This window comes from Cottoperca gobio, chromosome 24 (genome assembly GCF_900634415.1).
Source record: "Cottoperca gobio chromosome 24, fCotGob3.1, whole genome shotgun sequence".
NCBI lineage: Eukaryota > Metazoa > Chordata > Actinopteri > Perciformes > Bovichtidae > Cottoperca > Cottoperca gobio.
In genome coordinates, this window is record NC_041378.1 from 11414652 (window position 1) to 11437425 (window position 22774).

Genomic DNA, 22774 nt, shown 5'->3' on the forward strand with positions numbered 1-22774 from the left:
CTACCAAACTTCCGGGTAGAATTATAATCCATGGGTGGCGCATGAGAACCTAGTTAGCATAATAACTAACTGACAACAATAATGTCACATAAAAATTCATTTGAATGTCTCCAGAGTCATGACTTTAATATATCCGGAATTAAAAATTACCATAACGTCCACAGGTTTGCAGATTTTTTAAAGTAAAAAAACATTAAACACTAACTATGTAAGCATACAATTAAATTAAAATAAAAGCAGCAATAACTTGTCATGACCAGTCCATAATTACATATATTATAGACTAGAGTAAGGGTGGTTATTATATTCTGTAAAATATGCTACTTTGAACACTTCCTTCAAACTCTGCTGTCACATTGAATCTATTTAATTAGTCACCTTAAAATAATATATTTTCTGTTGTTTTGGGGCAATGCTCTTGTAGACATTTAGATCACAGACTGTGTCTGTAACTAAACAATCCAAGCCCCATTTTTCAAATAAGCGTCACAGGAAGACTAGTTGGCAAAGGCTGATTAAATGCTTTATGCTACCATATGCATATGAATGAATACACAAGTAACACATGGTCAGAAACATGATCCAGCACTGTTACCAGCCTTTGACTTGTAACAGTCATATCTTTAGCATGGTAACATTAGCATACCAACATTGAGCAAGTGACATTTGGCACAGATGATTTATTCTTATTTTTAATACAAAACTAAATGAAACTTCACATTTTATAAGTGTGCCTGACATCATCACTTAAGTTAAAAATTAGAATTTTCTCTTTATTTGAATTCTTTATGTCTGGAAATAATCAGCAACTGTAAAATGAAACCCCCACTGGTATTTCTTTTAATTCAATTTGCCAGATTGGAATAATCCTTAAAACTGCAAAATCCACAAAGTAATCTCAAAAATGTAGTGCAAACATGTTTTATTAACACAGTATAAATACAGTGTGATTAAGCTATATTATTATACAAAACCTGAGCTTAAGATAAAACCACCAAGTACTTTATGTGTCTGTACCAAGCTTGTAACTCTCATAGCAATCTATGAATCAAGTACAACATGATAAAATATTTCATGCAGGAGCTCTGTGTGACCGTCAACTGGATCCCTGAATTATGTACAACTATACAGAATCAGTATCTGTTTTTGAATTCCTTTGTGGGTGAAATGTCATTTCACAGCATATGCTTTACATTGCTACAGAGCTTATGAAAAAGATCTATGTAAGTAACTGTGTATTTGAGAGAAAACGAGCAGTGGGAATTCTGCTCAGGCTTATCCTTAATGGCTTTTTACCAGGTGACAATATTCATAGGTCCCCAACTTGGTGTGGTAGGGCAGTAGTCACTGGACCGCCATTACTGCTGGGTTTGTCTTTTCCTTTCATGAAGAACGTTAGCAGCTCCCCTTTCCCTTTGACAAATATTGGCCCTCTTCGGACAAAGCGGAAACTATACTCTTTCAGGATGTCATAGCAGTCCTCAACCACCTGATGGCAGAGATGGACAAATTCAGAAATTAAGTAAAAAATGGCCTTGAAATAATAATAATAAATAATAATATTGATAATAACTTGATTTATATAGCACCTTTCAAAATTAACATTACAAAGTACTTTACAAACAAAGGAAAAATAAAATAAATCAGAAGTGCAATCCAATACAAAATCACAGTCACCAAATAAAAGTATACATAAAAGAACAGATAAAATAAGTAACAGATCAAATAATTAAGAAAAAGCCAAAGATGATTTGAAATAGAGCAGTGGGTTTTCTAGTTGAAGTTCCTCAGGTAAAATATTCCGAAATAAAAGAGTAAATTCAAATAATAACAGGAAAAATTCAAATATGTTGTGCTTTAGTGTTTGTGCTACCTGGATGTTTCCCATCACTCCGGTGGACTCCATTCTGCTGGCCACATTGACAGTGTTGCCCCAGATGTCATAGTGAGGTTTCCGAGCTCCAATCACTCCAGCCAAAACTCCCCCCTTATTCAGACCTGAAGGGGATCAACATGGAAACATGAACATACACACTTGCAAAATGTGCACACAGACAGGCTCACACAGCCACACACACTGACCGATTCGGAGCATGAAGTTGTTGAAGGACTGTTTGTTGAGGTTGTTGAGGGTGACTTTCATAGCCAAGGCAAAGTCAGCCAGGTCAGCGAGGTGCTGCCAGCGCTCGATCAGAGACTGGTCCTCTGGCTGTGGAACAACAGCACAATTCTTTTACTATCATCACCATGTGCAGCAGCAGTCAACATAAAATGGTTCAACAGATTGTTTGCAGGGTTGGGTAGTAACGGATTACATGTAATATGTGTGACTGCGTCAATTTCTTTTAGTATGAGGTGCAATATTTTTCATTGTTTCATTTCGAAGTAATCAAAAAGTATTTAGATTACATCACTTTTTTGTAATCCAATGGATTTTTACAAATTACAAAATTGCCATGTAATTTGTATTCAGTAACTACATTACACAAACGATCTGACCCAACCTTGTATACTTATATATAATAACAAGGTATAAGCAGTGAAATTGCCACACCTTGCGGTTACTGTATTTGTTCATGTTGCTCTCTGGAGTGAGTCCTGATGCGGCCATGTAGGTGCTTCCTATTGTCTTGATTTTAGTGATGCAGCGGAACTCATCTCTGTCGAGTAACTGGTGGAGGAAGTGGACATCAGTTAGTCATAGGGAGTCATACTGTAGGCCTGGGGTCTTCAACAGGAGGTCCGCGGAGGTACTGCAGGGGGGGTCGCAAAAATTTGTTTGTAGATAAAGCAATAAAAAAAAGGAAATGTAACTCTTTTTTAAAAATGTTTTTATTAAAAAAAAAATGTTTTTGCTTTGCTATTCACATTCCCTCCTCCGCTGTACTTCGCGAAGGTAGGCGACACACACCTACAGTCAGAGACAGAGTGGAGGAAAGGAGAGGGGTTTAAACTAAAAGAAATGTCCGCCACGCACCCCCCCTTGGCCCGAAAAACATTGAAGACCCCCCCTGCTGTAGGCATTTAAAACCTGAGCATTTTACCATTAGTCCTCATTATGAACCAGCTGTAAAAAAAAAAAAAAAAAACGCCGCTGAGACTCACGCTGTCAAAGTCTGAAATGATCTCGTTGAGAATTCTGAGACACTCGATGCCGCCGTTGTTGATGCTCTCTTCAGTGTAGAAATCAGAGAAGTTGGGGATGGAAGCAAACATCACGCCTATCTCATTGTAAGAATGGCTGTACAGCTCCTACAAATGACAAATGACATGATGTTAGTTTGTTCTGATTTTATATTGCTAATTTGATTCTTTGATAACGTTGTTATTCATTGAAAATCTCATTATCATTGATTATTCAAATACACTAGAGGAAAGCTGTAGTTTTGAAATAGACCACATGATGGCACTGATGTGCAATGAATTGCATTGAAATGAGGAACATAAATAAAGTGTTTTGAATAAAATAAAATAATATTCATTAATTTAATGATGCAATTAACAAAGTTAAAATAACTTGCTTAAGAGTGTTTTTTTCTGTTGCTTCCTGATGAAGGTGTAAACTGAATCATGACCTTCCTCCTCCTCCTTTATTGACATTCCTCACTCATGTCTCTTTTCTTTTTTCTCACTGCCCCCAAACACCCACATTTCTTAATCATACTGTAACTTGGCACTCGCTCATCTACCTCATCTCTCTTCTTAGTGCCCAGAAAGTGTTTGGCCACATGCTCCGGCAGCATATTGGTGACCAGCGCTTCGTTCCAGCGTCTCATCTCAAACACCCTCTCCTTCTGGTCATGCACACCCATCTTCCACAGGAACAGCTTCCTGGACTGATGCTCCAACTACACACACCACAGAGGGAATGAAAATCATATAATATTAAGATTAAATAGTAAATTATTTGGAGAAGAAAAAAAAACACCATTATAAAAATTCTATAATTGCTTGGCCCTGTTACAGGAAGCTTTGCTCCGACAGGCTGTGGGTCAGCAAAGTGTGATACAGTCAGGGGTGTACAGGAGACAGTAACTCACATGGCGGGCAAAGAAGTAGAAGCCAATCATCATGACAATGATCATCATGGTCATGAGGTACTTGGAAGGCACTATGGATGTTCTGGAAACAAGATGTCACAACATGTCAACTGCATTTTATAAACAACAAAAATAACTTAAGATAGCAGAATCTTTCTCTATTGGCTTCCTATAGGGTGAACATTTTTACTAATAGATATCCCCATGAAACTTCTTCAGTTGATTACTTACTTACAACTTTTCAGAAATTCTACATTTAAATATGAAAATGAGGCATTATCTTATTAAATATGTGCTAATGTGCATACATTTCCAGAACAGAAATCTGAATATTGGATTCCTTTTTCATTTTGTTGACATATTCAGAGTAAAAAGGTTTTTACAGAGGGGATTTTAGATATCTCTTTGTATCACTTGTAAACTGTCAACAGCCATAAAAAAATAACACAATTTTCGCCATGTTTTTAGGAATAACATGTTATATAAATCAGGCTTTGAATGATATCTGAACAAACCCCTCTGTAAAATCCTTCAGTATATAGATAAGAATGAAACTGGAAAGTTTGGTGTAAAAAAAACACATTTTGAGGAAACACTTTAAGTGAATAGGGTAAAATGAACTAACAGATATCACCATGAAACTTCCTCAGTTGATTACTTACATTAAGACAATTATTTTGTGTATTATAAGTTTTCTGAACTTTTGGTTAATTTAGGAGAAATCTACAGATGCAAATAGACAAAGATAGTAAAATAAACACCTAAATGTGTATTTTAGATGTTTTCTTTCCACTAGTCAAGTTTTTTTGCTTATAATGTCTGGTCTTTATCTATGTAATTTCAATAAAGTTACATAAAAGCACACCGTACAATAATCAGTTTTACCCATTTCTCACCTGTATGAGGCAAACTGTATATAGTCATACAGATCATAAATGTCCCGCCAGCTGTAGATATTAACGGCTCCAGTTGCTGTGACGACCAGCACCATGAGTCCCAGTTTAATCAGGTGGCTGACTTGAACCAACATGGCTGTGGCGATCAGTGACATCACAGCCATGAAGCTGTAATGCTTTGGATTCTCTGCACAGCTTCGGTCACCAAGTGACTCCCACACGGGTCCGGAGGTGCTGTTGAAGACTTGAAGGGACGGTGGAACACAGCTCAGCTGCAATATCAGAGATGCATGAGACATTGTCAGTTAACGGCTGTTATATAGCCCTTTTTGTGCCCAGACTATATTTAGTATGATAAGGGAAAATGCCACAATATTTCTTCTGATCGGTCGAAAGTCTTTAAATCTGATACGGACATACTTAGGGCAAGTATCTAACAGTACAACCTCGACATTTTTACATCACATGAAAAAGCACACTTTTATCAATAGCTCAGGTCAGGATAAAAAAAAAAAAGAGGAACAACTCTTACATTGTGTTTATTAAATGCCTTCCATATGACTTTTTCTTTTCACTGCATACATGTGTATATGTCAATGGTAGCAAATACTTGATTGTGTCATGATCGTGATTTTCTGTATCCTGTTTTATTTTGAAATGTTCACTCCCCTGTGTGTACATGTCTTGTTTACTTCCTGTCCTTGTGCTTTCTCCTCCCTCTTTGATTGTTGATTTGATTCTCCTGTGTATTTGCCTTTCTCTCCCAGCTGTGTCTCGTTCCCTCGTTTAGTGTCTGTGTGTATATATCCCTGTCTGTCCCTGTGTTCCTTGTCTATTTGTCATCCATGTGTCACCCTTGTTCGTTACGTTAGTGCTTCCCCGTGTCAGCCTGGTTTGTGTTTTTGCAGTTTTACTTTTGGCCTTGTTTTATACTTTTTGGTAAGCTTTTTGAATAAAGCCCTCTTTTTGTTAACCTCCTCGTCTGCCGTTTTGCATTTGGGTCCTCACCTTTTCCCCACCGAGACAGATTGTTGCCATTTTTCTTGTCATACTATATTTAGTCTCTGGGCACATGGGATTTGGGTAGTGATGGAGAGATGGAGCTTCATGAAGCATTGAAGCTTTCCATCCAATTGGTTCACTCATGGGCCAAAGCTTCATTTGCTCTAGTGCGCCATCAAGTGGACAATAAATGTAAAACCGGCAGAGTGATTATAATGGCATGGCTTAGGTGTGTGAAGTTAGTGATGGGCAAATTAAGCTTTTGTGAAGCACTGAACCACTTCAGCCAATTGTTTTGAAAATGGGTTCATTACTCAAAGCTTCTGGCGAAGTGCAAGGCTGCAGTGGATTTAAAGTATCTTTGCCTTAAACATTCTTTGACGCACACATCTAAGACTGAATATCATGTTCTATTTAAAAATAAAGATTGATGATTGTGTGTACGTGTTATTGAGAATAGAGTGCTGGGAAAAGAAATGTGGGCTTATTACGCCTTAAATGATAGTATAGTTTAAGATTGGATTTAGATGGCTAGATTTAAAGTTGGGCATGACATGCAGCAAATGGCCACTGGTTGGATTCGAACCCCGGGCCGCTGCAGCAAGCCTTTGAAAGTGGGACGTCTGCTCTACGAGCTGCGCCACCGGAGCTGGTCTTAATATGTGGGATGTACATTGTTCTTTCAACAGATTTAGATTTGGTATCTTTACTTGCTCACAGGGAAGATGATGCTGGCGTGCATAACAATTGTTTTGCTAGTTGGCTGGCTCCATAATGATCCAATACAAACACAATACCGCATACTACGACAACAACCCACAAATGTGCGGTTATATAAAGTGTTGAGTCGGAAGTCCACAAATTATGAGGGGGCTCAATTGCGGTTCGCTCCCCCTTATATTTCGAATCGCACGCCAAACCCGCTTCGAACGTCATCACATACGTCATCAACACAAGCATCGATACGCGCTTCACAAAAATCTTCCGCGATTACTCGACACACACTTCGAAGCCTCGACACGGAAGGACACATCACTAGATTTGGGACTACCGTTGAAATTAAATATATAGGAAAAAAAGTAGTCTCATGTGCCCAAAGACTAAATAAGTATGATAAGTAAAAACACATTTTTCAGCCAAACGTTTTTGACAGATTTTGAAAATGTATTTTCTATATAGCTAGGACATGTTAAAACATATAGAGTCAAATAAAAAAATAAAAATTATGCTAGCACATTTAGTGTATACAGTTTTGTCCATTTGGTTATACCGTATAAACTATATGTTCAAAATAACCTCATAACAATGGCAACAATACGACTAGTAAAACATGTTTGCCTCTTTTTTTCCAAAAGTATTTTTGTCCAACTGTGACTTCCACATGACAGCTAAGAGATATGAATGTTCACTTTAGCGTGCTCTATTCCTGTCAGACCTCGAAGGCAGCGTTGTGTGTGTAACAGGCTGCTCCCGTGGGGCAGAGACAAATGAGCCAGCAAGCAGCGAGACAGACAGCTAATGGACCCCACTGGGAACATGTATGCAGACACATAAAAGGCAGTGATAGTTTGATGAGGACAAAGTGGAAACACACAAATAGAAAGACACACACACGCTAGGGTTGGGTGATATAATGATATGTACTGTGATGGCAGCATTCAAGATTTTTGGATTATTCAGGTTTTTAATTCACTTGGATTAGCCAAACAATGTATTTTACAAAAGCACAATGTATGTCATTTTTGTGTTAAACAAGATATAGCTGATGCTAGAAAACATTAGCCATATCACCCATCCCTAACACACACACACACACACACACACACACACACACACACACACACAGTATCAGAGTTGTATCAAAAGTGTTTTGCAGTCGTACCATGTCAGCAATCACAGCCATGGTAAGAACAAATATGGCCGCCATGGCCCATGTGTTTCTGGCCCACCGTGTGCGATCGATCCACATTGAGAAAGACACCAACCTCTTGGAGAACATCTGTGATAAAACAACACGTTTTACTTCATGTAATGTCTCAATATACTTTATAAGATTCAGTTTGGTGTCACAAAGTAAATTATACAAATCAGAGTTGCCTTTTCGACTGTGTACATTTGCATCGGACATGATTGAAAATGTTGAACAAATTGTGTTTCCCATCGCCACAACCATGGATACTAGTTTTGTTTTTCTCACCCTGGGGAAGATGGCAGCCAGGGAGCACACTGTGAGGATAAGCAACAATACCTCTCCTATTGTGAGAGTCACATAGTTCACAGCCAACCTGCAACAAGAACACACCTTACGTCAATTTCTTGGTCTAACTCTGCCATTTTTAAGACACGATGTATGAATTCACATGTCCAAAGAGCGTTTTCAAAAATCTCCATGCATTTGGTCTTCATATAAAGTGTGTATTAGATGCATGTAGTAAGACAAAGTAGTATGTGTGAACTCACAGTGGGTCTATGAACACCTCCATTGCTGTAATGAAGAAGAGCACGATGATGCAGCAGCAGAAGGCCGCTCCGCTTCGCTTCTCCTTTTCTGAGGAGTAGTGTTCCTCCAACTTCCCATCCAGGAAACGCAACGACACAGGGTTGATCTGGTGATCCTTCATTCTGTGAGGAACACACAGAGATGTGGCAATATAGGAAAAACACTGGGGGACAAACAGAAGACGGGCAGAAAAGCCTTTGAGGTGGGTTATACAACAATTGAGGACAGATTTATGCACACATATTACTTAATTCTTGATAATCCCAGCTACTTTAACAGTCTAATTTGCAAACTCAGGCTTAACATTGCATGTTGTCCTTCTAACTCTTTTGTTGTCTGTTTTTTGTTATTTGTCTCATCTTCTTACATTTGCTGAGTTTCTCTCTCCAGCAGCTCCTGCTGCAGTCGTCTGTTGATCACTTGCTCCTCGGCCATCTTGTTCCCCTGATGTTGTCATCATCGTGAAAAGAGAGATCGGATAGTTAAGATTACTTAAGTAGTTTTTCAAACAATGTCTCTTTGCCCATGTGTACTGATATTAAGTCCTGAGTTTATGGTTTACATTTATCATAATTCACCTCCTGTATAGACTCAGCGGCCGTGGATTGGGGTGAGGCTGCGTTCCCTATTGGTCGCTGTAGTGTTGATCAGCTGGTTTGAATTTCTGTTGGACAAAGTGCCTGGTTTCTGAGGGCAAAGAAGCAGGAAAATAATATGTTAAAGGGATTTAAATGTAAATAGAAAATGTAATTTCTCTATAAAAACAGGAAATACTTTCAAGCTCAATCTACGTCTGTGACTTATTAAACTAAATGACGAAACAAAGTTTTTGATAAATATAATGATAATTTCCCTGAAAGACAGTAACTCACATTTCCACGGAGCCCATTCACCACCTGTTTGGGCACCAGAACCAAGTAAGTGTCGATGCCTTTCTCTAGAAGGTACTCGCACCTATCTCCGCCATCCCCCGGCTCCAGTTCAAAATCTCCGAGAAGACAGTCCTTGGTGGTCTGGGAAATATGCACTCTCCTGTGTAGCACACAAACCTCTTGAAATAAAGGGCATGAAAGAATGTGATCTCTCCCTCTGACAGTGAAATAAAACGTTGTTCTCTCACCCAGGAATGCCCCCAGATTCCATCTTATTGGCTACAGTGACATCTGTGGACCAGACGTCAAACTGCCACTTCTTCTGCCCGAGCACTCCTCCGAGCACGGTGCCTGTGTGAACGCCCACGCGCATGTCCACGTCGGTTTTAGTCTTCTCTCGCACGTACCTGGAGCAGGAGGGGAAAGTGGAGGACCTCTGTTGTCATCTTTGAAGTCATTCTGTGACAAAAAGTCCAACTTTTCTCCATCTGTAATATCTTTCATGTCTTATTGGCTTCTTCATATTCATACCTGATATACAGATTTAGACTTCACTTCTTCCTTTTCTTGCGTAAACTTATTCCCTGTTGTCTTATACACGAGATATACAAATAAACCGACCATGATACCACCTCTACCTCTATCATCCCTATCCTTTTCCTTTACTTATGGCCATGTCTTTTTTTAATGTCTTTTGTAGCATGCATGTTGTATTCTTTATGAAAATAAAATCCCTACTCACGAGATGGCGTCTACCATGGCGAGGCCCATCATTATGGAGCAGGCAGCGTGGTCATCTCTGAAGTCAGGAAGACCACAGATGCAATAGTAACAGTCTCCGAGGATTTTAATCCTCAATTGGTGATGTTCCTGCAAGAGAGCAAGAGGAGTGTCGGAAGCAAAACATTGGCAATATCTAGAAAGATATTTTATTTTATCCTTTTTTCTTCTAATTTGTTGTCTTTTAATAAATCTGGTGGTATTGTTGCTATGTTCCCTTACGTGTGTGTTTGTTCGTGTGTGTACGTATCCCTTGACCTTGTTAAATAATAATAGATAAATAAATTATATATCAGCTTTAGAAAACACCAGTACTCCTACCAACAGTATACCAAACAGTATATTGTCAAATCAAGGAAAATAAACAAGCACGTGGAGAGAAAACAGACTCACTTCTGCCAGTTTATCGAAGCGGGCGAACAGTTCATTGAGCAGCTTTACGAGCTCCTGAGCGCTACATGTTGAGGACAACTGTGTGAAGCCCACTATGTCAGCAAACAGGATACTGGAACAGAAGTGAAGGGGTCGCAGTGTAACATTTAACAAGCTGTAAAAACATTTCCGTAACAATGACCATCAAAAAAAAGGAACTGATTTTGTGATTCCCGACCTGACGTTTTCATGGCGGTACATGTACATGGTGTTGAACTGCTGCTGCTGGCCCTCGCTCTGATCGGCCTGGTTTTTCATGCCCTGCAGCATCTCGTCAGCGATGTGTTTGGGCAGGATGGACAGTAAAAGCTCCTCCTACATGGAGAGACGGTTGAGACACAGAACGGTAGGTTTGTCACGTTCAGCACTGACACAAATAACTAATTTGTCCCATGTGTGTGTGTGTGTGTGCGTGTGCGTGTGCGTGTGCGTGTGCGTGTGCGTGCATAGCATGACTGAGGCCGTAAAGGGATTCTCATGAAATCCTGTCAACTGGTCCAATAGGAATGGTTGGCTGGTTCTCCCTGTCTGCTGCCAAGCCCCCGAACGCTAAGCCACTTTGGGAATTTCATCTACTGTCTTTTTGTCTCTCCATGTACATATCTACCTTTCCCCCCACCCATCTTTCCACCACCTCTCACAAGTCTGCTGTCTTTTTTCCAGCAAATTGTCACAGTCAAAGTCATGGAAAGAAAATGAGAGTGGATCAAATAGAAGAATTCAATTAATAAAGTTAAGTTTGGAGACACTGTAGGTTACATTATCTTGGATTTCAATACATTAAAGTAATGGTTAGCATTAACTTTAGAATACTGGCATGTTAGCAGGGTCCAACGTTGAGTTTTATTTATCAGCAGGTATCAAATACGAACAAAGACTAAAGTTAAGTGCAGTTAGTACTGCACATGTGCAACTCTCAAAAGAGATGAGAAGGAAGCGAGTTGGCTCGTTCCTTAACTATTTCAAATTATATATATATATATATATATATATATATATATATATAAAAAATGATGTGTATAATTATTTTTGGATTTAAGATGAACTACATTGTAGCGTAAAATGGCTATGGAGGAACACTTTATCATTGCAAGTTTATTCATCAATTGATTGCACCGAAAATGAATTACATTTATCCACGATTGAAGCCCAAACTGTCTCACACTTTAATGTTTTATTTGTGTGTCACTACTTCACCTTCATCCTGATATTTAGGAGACACTAATTAAAACCTAAATACTAGCCAATTAAGACAAATAACTTACATGCACATAAACAGCATAAGATTATAGAGAAAGAAGATTGTACTAAAGGAGATAATAAATCAGATAAGATCCATAATCAAATACAATTAATATGCTTTAAAAATATCCAATGATATCCTCCCACAAAGGTTCTGTTATCACAGCGCTGAATCTGTATTGTGTCAGGTCCCAGACGGTGGCTCCTCTGGTGAAAACAAGTCTCTCTAATCAACCTATTAGCCCCGAGCTCAGTAAAACACGCTGTAATTAGGCAGCACAGCTTGTCCTACCTCACAGATGTGTTTGTGCATATGTGTAAGTGTGTGTTTGCCACAAATGAGGAAATGTATAATCTCATTAAGCAAAGTATACCTGTGATTGTGTAAGTGTCTGTGTGTGTGTGTGCCCCACTTACCTGCTGGGTGCTCTGCTCCTCCAGCGTGAGTTTGACCTGTAGAGACTGACGGGCCTCCAAAAAGGCTGTCCTGTACTTCCTGTCCGCCATGTAGTACGACATCACACCCACCATGGCTGCGCACAGGTACAGCATCACGTTGGCTAGGAGCTGAAGAGAGGATGCGTGTTTGCATGTGCGGTGGTTAGTTTCCTCATACTGTCACTTTGTAAACAATTTTCTTCTGTAATTTTCAGATTTTTAACTTTTAAATTGGGAATTGTAGTTTCTAGATTAATCCGATGGATTCAGAGACTGTAAAGGTACATTTTTTAACATTTTAGTGACATACTTAGTAAACTGTCTAAGGAAAGCAAGACATTTCTAAAAAAGATGGCATTTTTTCCCAGAGAAAAAAAACAGAAGAAATCAGGGTCAGGCTCAGTTCTGATTGGCTGACTTTCAAAGTAAAAGGTATAAAACTGTAAATTCTCTTTTTTAATTATATATAATTTACATCCTTGAGATGGGTCATATATATAGATATCAGTCATCATCAGTGCAAGTAAAACCAAAACTGTTTCATCAAAATGTTCTCCTTTTTGTCTACAGTTCACGTTTGACTTTACTTGTGACTTTAACTTTGGGGCATCATGGGTCCCATGCTGCATTTTGTGGCACATACAGAAGTCATGCTGAATGACTGATGCCACTGAATGTATTTAGTGCCACAACATTGTAATAATCATAGTGTAATTAAAATATTATTACAAAATGAATAAAGAAAATTCACAAAATGTCACATTCATGATATCAGTGATTCCATTTAAGATTATTCAATTTTGTAGCATTAAAAATAAAGTTTTGTGCACAAAACACATTTTGTGCATAAAATTAAAAAACTGCATTTTTCGAAGTGATTGTTTTTTGTGAAGCAAAAATCTGACACAAGGCCAACACATCTCCACCTGTGCAGTCGTATTATTCCCTTAAACAGCTTCCCAACATCTTCGGCTTGTGTCCATTTCCATATATCAGGGATACTCAACTTGCTTGTCCCGGGGACCACTATTGCAAACTGACAGGAAGCCAGGGGCTCTCAGCAGCCCCACAAAGGTCAGGTGCATGCTGGGGCGTTTCTAGGATTTAGGGACATTTAGGATCCCTCCTGGCACTTTGGTTTTTATAAACAATATGTTGATTCATCTTATTATGCACCTTATTTAAATTAAAAGTACACAACAAATCACATTGTTAATCAATTTATTGTTATTGTGAATTAAAAATAGTGGACGGGCCCCCTATCATGGGCCAGATCTGGCCATAGATTGAGTATCACCGCCCTGAAATTTGGAAACACCAAATCCTCCCCAATGCTTGGTCCTCTCTCATCCTTTAGGTGCTTTGTCAAGTATCACTTTATGGAGGGGCCATATTTACCTGTCTCACCAGCATGGCCCCTTGCACGTTATCCTCAAACCTTTGAGCCACGGTCACCCCCAGCACCAGTGTTTGTATCCCACAGGAGAGGGCCGTGAGCAGGAGCAGCGGCACCAGGTCCAGCGGGAGCGTCAGAAAGCTGGAGAAACTGAAAAAGGCCTGCCAGCCCACAGAATCACTGCCTTGAGGGAAACGCTCGTAGTTCAGACCCATGTAACACAAAACGTGAACGGTGATCATCAGCCACAGTATGTACGGCACAGCTCCGCGCGAGACTGGTGACGCGGGGAGCTTCTGGAGCCAACACAGCACGTAAAGCACAACGTCCGCCGCGAGCCCCACAGCCGCGACCACCAGCATCGACAGTTTGTCCTGCGTGTACACCACCGCGCACATGGTGATGATGAAGCTGTTGAAGAGAGCGGCAAACATCGCCAGTACGAGCAGGTTATCTTGTCTCTGTCTGCGGAAGTAGTTCTGGTAAATTCTCTCCAACGATTCTGGTGCAAAAGCGAGGCGCACTGCGCGCGGCAGGCAGCGGCTCGACCTGAGCACGGTCACTTCATGGGTTCGACCCCCTCCGTGACCGGGGTCACTGGGAAGCTGCACTGAATACTCCACTGAGTAGTCTGCAGACGGCTCCGTGTCTGTGTGGACCCGGTTCAGAGACATGTTTAATAAAGAGAATCCTCTTAGTTCATAAATTAATACTGTTCATTAATGCCAAAATCCACGAACAAGTTGTCATGCGTCCCATCGTTGTGCTACTTTTGGAAATAATTACATTTTCAAACTTTCTTTGTTGTTTCAAAAATTAATCCATGAAATGGAAAAAACATTTCAGTCCCGACAATAATTACATCCCACCATGAAAACTTGCTTACCTTTTGAAATGATTAGCATGTTTCTTCATTCTATGGTTCCATTAAATTCCTTATTAAGTGCCATTAAGTATTTTAGATTAGTCTTGGAGCTGCTGCTCTGCCCCCAGGCTGCTTCAGTGAAAACACTCGTCTTTCCTGCTGCTGCAGTCCTGTGTGCTGCCATGGTAGACCAACAAAACCCTGAGCCACAGGTGGATATCCATTTGCATGCAACATATCATCTTTTCAGAGGGTAATAAGGGTATATGTCGTCAGAAGGGCATCTTATTTTGATGAATGAATCCACATTTCTCTTAATTATCGTACGATCTGCGCAACAGACTCTACTCCAAGATGTTCTTCAGTCTTCTGATGTTATTATTTGCTTATCTCTCATCCTACTCAGCCCCTCCTTTTTCTAAACAGCAAGTCGTCTGTTACTGTTGCTAAGATGAAACCAAGTAACTGCCAGCTTGCAATCATGCCTTGGGAAATGTGGCGATGCTGGGGTGAGGAGGTGAGGAAGAGGGATCATTACAGCTGATACTGTTTTTTTTTTACTTTACAGTATCAGTACAAAGATATCAGGGTTTTGTTGGACACTTCATTTCTGAATCTTCAATAAGCACAATCTTTTAAACAAGAAAGAAAAAAACAAGTAACTCACTAAAGAAAAGAAAAAATCCAAGTTAGTGTATGATAAATATAAGACATTTTGAAAACAGAATAAGTTAAATATGGATACTATAAGCCTATTGGTAATGGGGGACAAATAAAAGGGCAAAATAAAATAAATAAATAACTTCTCACCATACCATAGCTACTTGCGACAAATATATTGCCATCTAGATTTGCTGTACATCTCAGCAACACTGAAGTCTAGACACAATCATCTAATATCAATATTTTAGAAAATACACATTTATCATTAATTTTATTCTTTATAACACTGGTAGCCACAATAATACATGATTATGACACAATTGTCAGGTTTGATCAAGCTTGTAACTTTTATGTAAAAAAAAATGTTTTATTCAAATAAGCTATCATTTAAATGGTAAAATTACTTTTATGTCAGTTTAGACTTGCAATAATGCAAACACATACATATGCACACACTTGGCCTTGTGTTCTGACAGATCTAAACCCAGGTTATCAGTCTCTGTGTGCGCTTGTTGTCGGCTGTGATTTTCCTATCATGCCACTAAGAGCACTTCCCAAAGCCAACAATATAGCCACCAGAACTCCCGCAGTCCCCAGCCTGCCCAGAGCTGCGGTACCCAGTGCTGCAGCCCCAAGTGCCCCGGCCCCGATAGGTGCTGCTGCTGCGGTGACCGTCTCCATGCCGATTCCTTTAATTAGCTCCGGCCCTGTGAGAAGGCCCCTTTGTAGATTTACCTGAGTGTGGAACGGGCTCTTTGGTGCACCCAGGGCAAACGCCACTACTGCAACAATAGTGATTGATAGAAGTTCTGACATTGTCAGGAGAGTCGCTTTCAGTGCTACGCCTAGCATTGCCAGAATTGCACCGACAACAACTGAACCTAAAGCTGCAAAAGTTGAATTTCTAGACCCAAACGCCTGTTTCGCTGCAACGCTTGCAGCTCCGAGTGACACGCCTGCAGCTGTAGCTGCTCCTAACACTCCCCCCATGCTGCTTCGGGTCCCTAGAGAAGAGCTGGATTGCAGAATGGCTCTCAGGGAAATTGATGATATTATAGCAGCTCCCACAGCGACCTTTCCAGCCACCTCGGGCCCCAGCCCGACCGTGGCCACTGTTCCCAGACCAGCTCCGAGCAGCCCTGCACACAGAAACGCCACCCAGACGACCGACTGCAGCATAAAAAACACCTCCACTTCAGCCCCTTCTCCTGCTTCACCTGCTCCCAAACCTACTGAAAATCCCAGGATGCCAACAAAAACCGAGTAGAAGAATATCCTCTCCAGAAGTTGGCATCCGCTTTTAGATTTTGGTCTTTGTGTCATCCTCTCTGTCAGAGCCTTTCGAAGGGCACAAAGCACAGAGATGGTCAATCCCACGACGAAGAGTCCAACCAAGATACCCATTCTTCCATACACGACACTGAGGTAGAGAGTGGTGAAGATGATAAACAGAGCAGTGGTCATGTCATTAATATTGGAGTACGAGTAGACTACAAGGACCAGAAATCCTTGGGCTGCGATGTAGATCCATGGTGGAAGGATACCGGCTAACACTCCAGTAGTGACAGCACCTAGCACAACAGAGGCTCCTGTTGTGACCTCTACTAACCACGGCAACCTCACTCCAACTTTGGTCAACAGCTTCATCACCATGGCAGCGAGAAGGAGACCGCTTCCCAGAGAAACGAGCAGTGAGGTGAACACGAGGCACGCCGTCACCACCCCGACCCCAGTGGAGCCAGCTCGTCCAGCAGCCAAAGTTGCAGCAGTCAGCAGGAGGCCATCTTCAGTCAGTGAGGGCTCAACTGCAAATGATGCAGCTTCTCCAAAAGCAAAACCTGCTGCTGCACTTTGTAGGATTGTCTTCACTGTACCAAAAACACCTGGGGGGGGGGGGGGGGGGGAATGAGGATTTAAATGTATAAGAAAAATCTTCTACCATAAGTCTACTTAAACACTACATTTAAAGTGGCACTTTACTAATTGTACACATGAAGTTCAGTTTTCCCTCAATGGGAAATACCGTCTGTAAAAACATTTGTATAATGTCTGCTGAGTGTCTGGAGGGAGCGAGCTAAAACAAATACACATTTATAACAAAATTCCTGCATGCTGTGACATGTAGTTTGAAAGATGCGTAACAAAAGATGCATTGCATTAAACAAAATGTAGTATATATGTCTTTCATTCTTACCTATTTGATCCATTATTTGACAGATTTTACTTAAATTATTATGATTTTTCATGCCTACTCTTTGTAAAACACTTTATCGCTCATTTTGCAAAGTACTATATACATTATTATTATTATCATATTGTTTAATAGCATACTAGGGACTAAAAGTGTATTTCCAATTCAGATGTAAATATTGCACTTTTTACTAGACTTAATTTTGTAAGCTTGTAAAGTTAATTGGATTTTTTAAACAAAATACATGATCAAAATATAAAATATGATGCCATGTTAAAGATTAAACTACCCAAAAATATATAAAGTACTTATATCTCCACCTGTCACATTAAATTGCTGCTTAAATGTTAAAGCATCGGTAATAATCCAAATCCAATAGTAACACTCTGAAAGATGCAGGAGTACTTTTACTTGAAGTATATTTACATAATACATCTGTACTTTTATCAACAACATTTTGAATGAAAGGACCTTTACTTGTAATGGAGAACTTTTTCATTGTGGTATTGCTACTTGTTCTAAAGTAAAGGATCTTCTTCTTCCACATCTCATCTGTACTCCACTTGCAATAAACTGCTACTGTCACTTTAAGAGGAAAGTGAAACCACTCGAATAGGTCCATGCTGAAACTTAAAACCAGGAAGTCTGTCTGAACTACGAAAGAACAACAAACATTTCAACAGACCGTCTCACTACCTACACACCCGATGTCAGTGCACTTCATTCCCTGCAAAAAATAGTCCTCTATGCTCTCTGTACTCTGTCGGTTTATTTTAGGTACAACAGCAACTCTGTGACATGGCTGCAGCTTTTAGATCCTGTTCAGATATAAACTCTGAGTCATCTGTCCAGCAAATGAAAGCAGCTGTATTGATATCTGGTACAGTATTAAACATTTTAAGTGTAACTGGATTGTTTGTAGTGTATTTCTCAAGTCCTCTTACCCAGGCTTGTTTCTGCCATGGCTCCTTGTGGCTGCCTCTGCATCAAACTTAGGCACAGAACATAGGCTCCACCTTTTCCTGTTTGATGTCACTTTTCACCCACAGAGGGCCGAACCAACCAAAAAAAACTTTTGTGTATGATTGACATATTCAGTTTGGACTAAGCAATCTCATAATCTTTGCTGGCTTTAAAGAGGCTTAACCAGTTAACAGCTCACATATTCACAACTACAATATAAATCAGGAAACATATGCATTATTTGAGTTTTGATTATGTTCTATAAAAAAACGAATTCAAGTGATAATATGAAAAGTGTTAAATAATTTGTTGTGGTTGAAATGACTTGTCTTCTTCTCGTCTGAAGTGCACCTCATGCTGGACTCTGCTATGGTCGAGTTCCTCTCTGATCAAATGGAAAACATAAAATAGAAAGAAGCAAAACGTAAAATGCTAATTGATGTATTAGCATTAACTATTTAAAGCCAAATAACAATATAACAGTCACAGGGGCCATTTTACGGTGGAACAAAAACTTTTACTTTTGATACATTTTGCTAATAATACTTTTGTACTTGTAGTTAAAGGATAAATATTGTGCTCATTTTCAGGTTCATACTTGTTGTTTGGGTTTCTTCTTGAATATGTTTACATGCTTACTTGTTTAAAAAACACTTTATTTCTCACTACTAAATATACATGTATTTACCCTCTGTCTAAAACGCTCCAGTCTGCTTGGATTGGTCAGTGTTTCCAGGGTTTAGCAGTGAATAATTACCATCAAACAACCAAACTAAACTTTTTTTTTTTGATGAGTGCCATCTGAACGTCTGTCAGCGTTATAACAGACAGACAAACTGGATAGATGGTTGGTTCTTAAAAGATAAAGAAATCTAAATCTAAACATAAAATAAAATACATTACAAATAAAGAAATTACATTTTAAGTTGAGTTTCTAACTTTGTTTAAAAAAAAAAAAAGATGACGGTCAAACCAAAAAGTCTGACTAAAGGTACAGGTAGTTTTCACAGTTTTAGAGTTTGTGCAGTAAAGTAAAGTAAAGTTGGGTTTAATACGTTTAAAAATAATCCTGGGCACTGGCACTTTCGTGCCCAGGCCCTACCAAACTAATGTTAATGTTTGATCAACCACCTATCTAAAACATACAAAGTTGAACTTTGAGCTAAAGCTAACCTACTACTAAAACTGGAGCATCAGCCAATAGCAAACTTGGATTTCGGGTTTCAACCGTTGAACAGTCAATATGCATATTTATAACATAATACGTAGCATTTTAATAATTTGCACAAAATAATGTCTTGTTGTCCTGTCACGCTGCTCAGATGTTCTCAGCTCTGAGTCTTGTTTTCCTGTCACGCTGCTCAGATGTTCTCCGCTCTGAGTCATGTTGTCCTGTCACGCTGCTCAGACCTTCTCAGCTCTGCCGCTCGGAGTCTTGTTGTCATGTCACGCTGCTCAGATGTTCCCCGCTCTGAGTCTTGTTGTCCTGTCAAGCTTCTCAGCCGTTCCACGCTCTGCCGCTCTGAGTCTTGTTGTCCTGTGAAGCTTCTCAGACGTTCCACGCTCTGCCGCTCTGAGTCTTGTTGTCCTGTCACGCTATTCAGACGTTCCCCGCTCTGAGTCTCGTTGTCCTGTAATGCTGCTCAGACGTTCCCCGCTCGGAGTCTTGTTGTCCTAACGCGTTGCTCAAACGTTCCCCGCTCTGATTCTTGTTGTCATGTCACGGCGCTCAGGCGTTCCACACTCTGCCGCTCTGATTCTTGTTGTCCTGTCAAGCTTCTCAGCCGTTCCACGCTCTGCCGCTCTGATTCTTGTTGTCCTGTCACGGCGCTCAGACGTTCTACACTCTGCCGCTCTAATTCTTGTTGTCCTTTCACGCTGCTCAGCAGTTCCACACTCTGCTGCTCTAAGTCGTTCCTTCCTCTCACGTTGCTCAGATGTTCTCAGCTTTGAGTCTTGTTATCCTGTCACGCTGCTAAAACATTCTCCATCTGAGTCGTGTTGCCCTGTCATGATGCTCAGCCATTTGCCGCTCTGCCGCTCTCCAGACGTTCCCCGCTCTGAGTCATGTTGTCCTGTCACGCTGCTCAGCCGTTCCCCACTCGGAGTCTTGTTGTCTTGGCGCGTTGCTCAGACGTTCCCCACTCTGCTGCTCTTATTCTTGTTGTCATGTCACGCTACTCAGCTGTTCCCCGCTTTGCCGCTCTGATTCTTGTTGTCCTGTCAAGCTTCTCAGCCGTTCGATGCTCTGCCGCTCTGAGTCTTGTTGTCATGTCAAGCTTCTCAGCCGTTCCATGCTCTGCCGCTCTGAGTCTTGTTGTCCTGTCAAGCTTCTCAGCCGTTCCATGCTCTGCCGCTCTGAGTCTTGTTGTCATGTCAAGCTTCTCAGCCGTTCGATGCTCTGCCGCTCTGAGTCTTGTTGTCCTGTCAAGCTTCTCAGACGTTCCATGCTCTGCCGCTCTGAGTCTTGTTGTCATGTCAAGCTTCTCAGCCGTTCCATGCTCTGCCGCTCTGAGTCTTGTTGTCATGTCAAGCTTCTCAGCCGTTCCATGCTCTGCCGCTCTGAGTCTTGTTGTCCTGTCAAGCTTCTCAGACGTTTCCCGCTCTGATTCTTGTTGTCCAGTCACGCTATTCAGACGTTCCCCGCTCTGAGTCTCGTTGTCCTGTAATGCTGCTCAGACGATCCCCGCTCGGAGTTTTGTTGTCCTGTCAAGCTTCTCAGCCGTTCGAGGCTCTGCCGCTCTGAGTCTTGTCCTGTCCAGCTTCTCAGCCGTTCCTCGCTTCCTCGATCTGCGGGGAGGCAAGGCAGCAACTGTCCTGGGAAACATCCTCCAAGGTCTGGTTCACCAGACGAGGAGGAGCTGAGGAGGATCAGTGCGCGGCGAGGGAAACATCCTGTAAGGGCTGGTTCACCAGACAAGGAGGAGCTGAGGAGGATCAGTGCGCGGCGAGGAGCAAAAGGGATCCTATACGGTCCGATCTGCGAGGAGGCAAGGCAGCAACTGTCCTGGGAAACATCGCTCAAGGTCTGGTTCACCAGACGAGGAGGAGCTGAGGATGATCAGTGCGCGGCGAGGGAAACATCCTGTAAGGTCTACATCCTGTAAGAGTCTACATCCTTCCTGGTCTATAAGGTCTACATCGTTCAAGGTCCGGTTCAGCAGGTAATCTGGCATCTCTCTGAGTCTTATTGTCCTGTCACTTTGCTCAGATGTTCTCCGCTCTGAGACTTGTTTTCCTGTCACGCCGCTCAGACGTTCCCCACTCTGCCGCTCTGAGTCTTGATGTCCTATCACGCTGCTCAGCCATTCCACGCTCTGCCTCACTGAGTCTTGTTGTCCTGTCACATGGCTCAGCTTTTCCAAACCCTGTCACACTGCTCAGACGTTCTCCGCTACTTACTTACCTAATATGTCCTGATCTTGTCTTGTGTAGGCCTAACTCTGAATTAAATTCTGTAGAGTAACCAGGTTCTGTAGATCTGTCTGACTGATATATACATTTCCATGATATAAGACGATGACATCATCAGAGACAGATTACATCATCAAAAAATTCCAAATTCCAAATTTGAATCAAAAAAATGATGACTTCATCCCATTGCGCCGTTTTGCCATGGAAACAAGGATGACGTCATCGCGTTAGGTTTGTCATCCCCACATCTGGCTTAGAGGGACTCTAAACTAGTTAGCCACAGACTAAAAGCTACGATATGAAATTAATTTAGGGGGTGTCTTAATAACTAAATAAAGAGGAGAACGCAATTACAGCAATGTTACGACCATAAAGTGAGGAGGGTTGTGGGGCATTTGACTTCCTGCTTTGTTACAGTGCAGACGCTTTTTCTGCCGCTATTCTTACTTTTATTTTCGTGAGAGACTTCGAGTAGCGGCTCGTGGATGCTTATAAATCACTGGGACTGTACTTTTTTGTAGATACAGGCTTTGCCATATTTCAACATTTTTATGACCTGTGTTTTTCACTATTTCGTAGACGTGAAGCCGACAGATGAATACCCCAAGAAATAAGTTGGCTACGATGCTCCGTTAAAAAATGATGAGCAGGTTGTCAGGCTAGCTAGCTATGGGTTCAATTGATTGTGTGCTAATGCTAGTTAAAGCGTTAGCAAACGGCAACAAGTTAAAGTTAAGTCTTTCATGGCAATCCATCCAGTATTTGCTTAAATATTTCAGTCTGGGCCATCCCTAGTGCAATGCTGTCAGTTACAATGACACACTGAGATGGATTTTTTTTAATTGCTTCGTGTAACTGTCAAGTTGCAGGGAGATATGCTTCATGCAATTTGCAACCTGCAACTAGTTGCTTGAAAGTTTCACTGTGTAAAGACAGTCTGAAGCCAGCGAGCCTGCTCCTTATGAAGAAGCTAAACAGCTGTATTTATCTTCCTGTAGGAGTAGCTAAAGTAAGGTAAAGTGTCTTTTTGGGGTTTGCTGAATCATTTCAACTTTGTCAGTACAAGAGCAAGAAACATTA

The 22774-nt window shown here is 40.9% G+C and overlaps 2 protein-coding genes across 2 annotated transcripts; both read right to left on the reverse strand.

Moving 5' to 3' along the window:
• Positions 1-905: 905 nt before the first annotated feature.
• Positions 906-14272, reverse strand: adcy3b (adenylate cyclase 3b). The gene is given in 21 exon segments (XM_029425270.1): positions 906-1489; positions 1874-1998; positions 2083-2209; positions 2555-2671; positions 3106-3252; positions 3690-3848; positions 4041-4122; positions 4937-5208; positions 7821-7937; positions 8136-8223; positions 8399-8560; positions 8806-8882; positions 9017-9064; positions 9066-9125; positions 9311-9470; positions 9559-9717; positions 10053-10180; positions 10484-10595; positions 10701-10837; positions 12182-12331; positions 13601-14272. Coding segments are annotated over 21 exon segments (3279 nt in total). The 3' UTR covers positions 906-1309.
• A 1096-nt stretch (positions 14273-15368) lies between these two features.
• Positions 15369-18317, reverse strand: LOC115003478 (uncharacterized). Its single transcript, XM_029425272.1, has 2 exons — positions 18262-18317; positions 15369-17009 (listed from the first exon to the last, which is right to left on the reverse strand). Exons 1-2 carry the CDS (start codon positions 18302-18304, stop codon positions 15619-15621), a joined length of 1434 nt encoding a protein of 477 aa, XP_029281132.1. The 5' UTR covers positions 18305-18317; the 3' UTR covers positions 15369-15618.
• Between the last annotated feature and the right edge of the window lie 4457 nt (positions 18318-22774).

Coding starts and splice junctions, on each gene's coding strand:
- LOC115003478 (XM_029425272.1), bottom strand. CDS start 18,304: ATGCAGAGGCAGCCACAAGGAGCCATGGCAGAAACAAGCCTGG. Junction 17,010..18,261: donor CATGGCAGAAACAAGCCTGG/GTAAGAGGACTT, acceptor CCCCCCCCCCAG/GTGTTTTTGGTACAGTGAAG.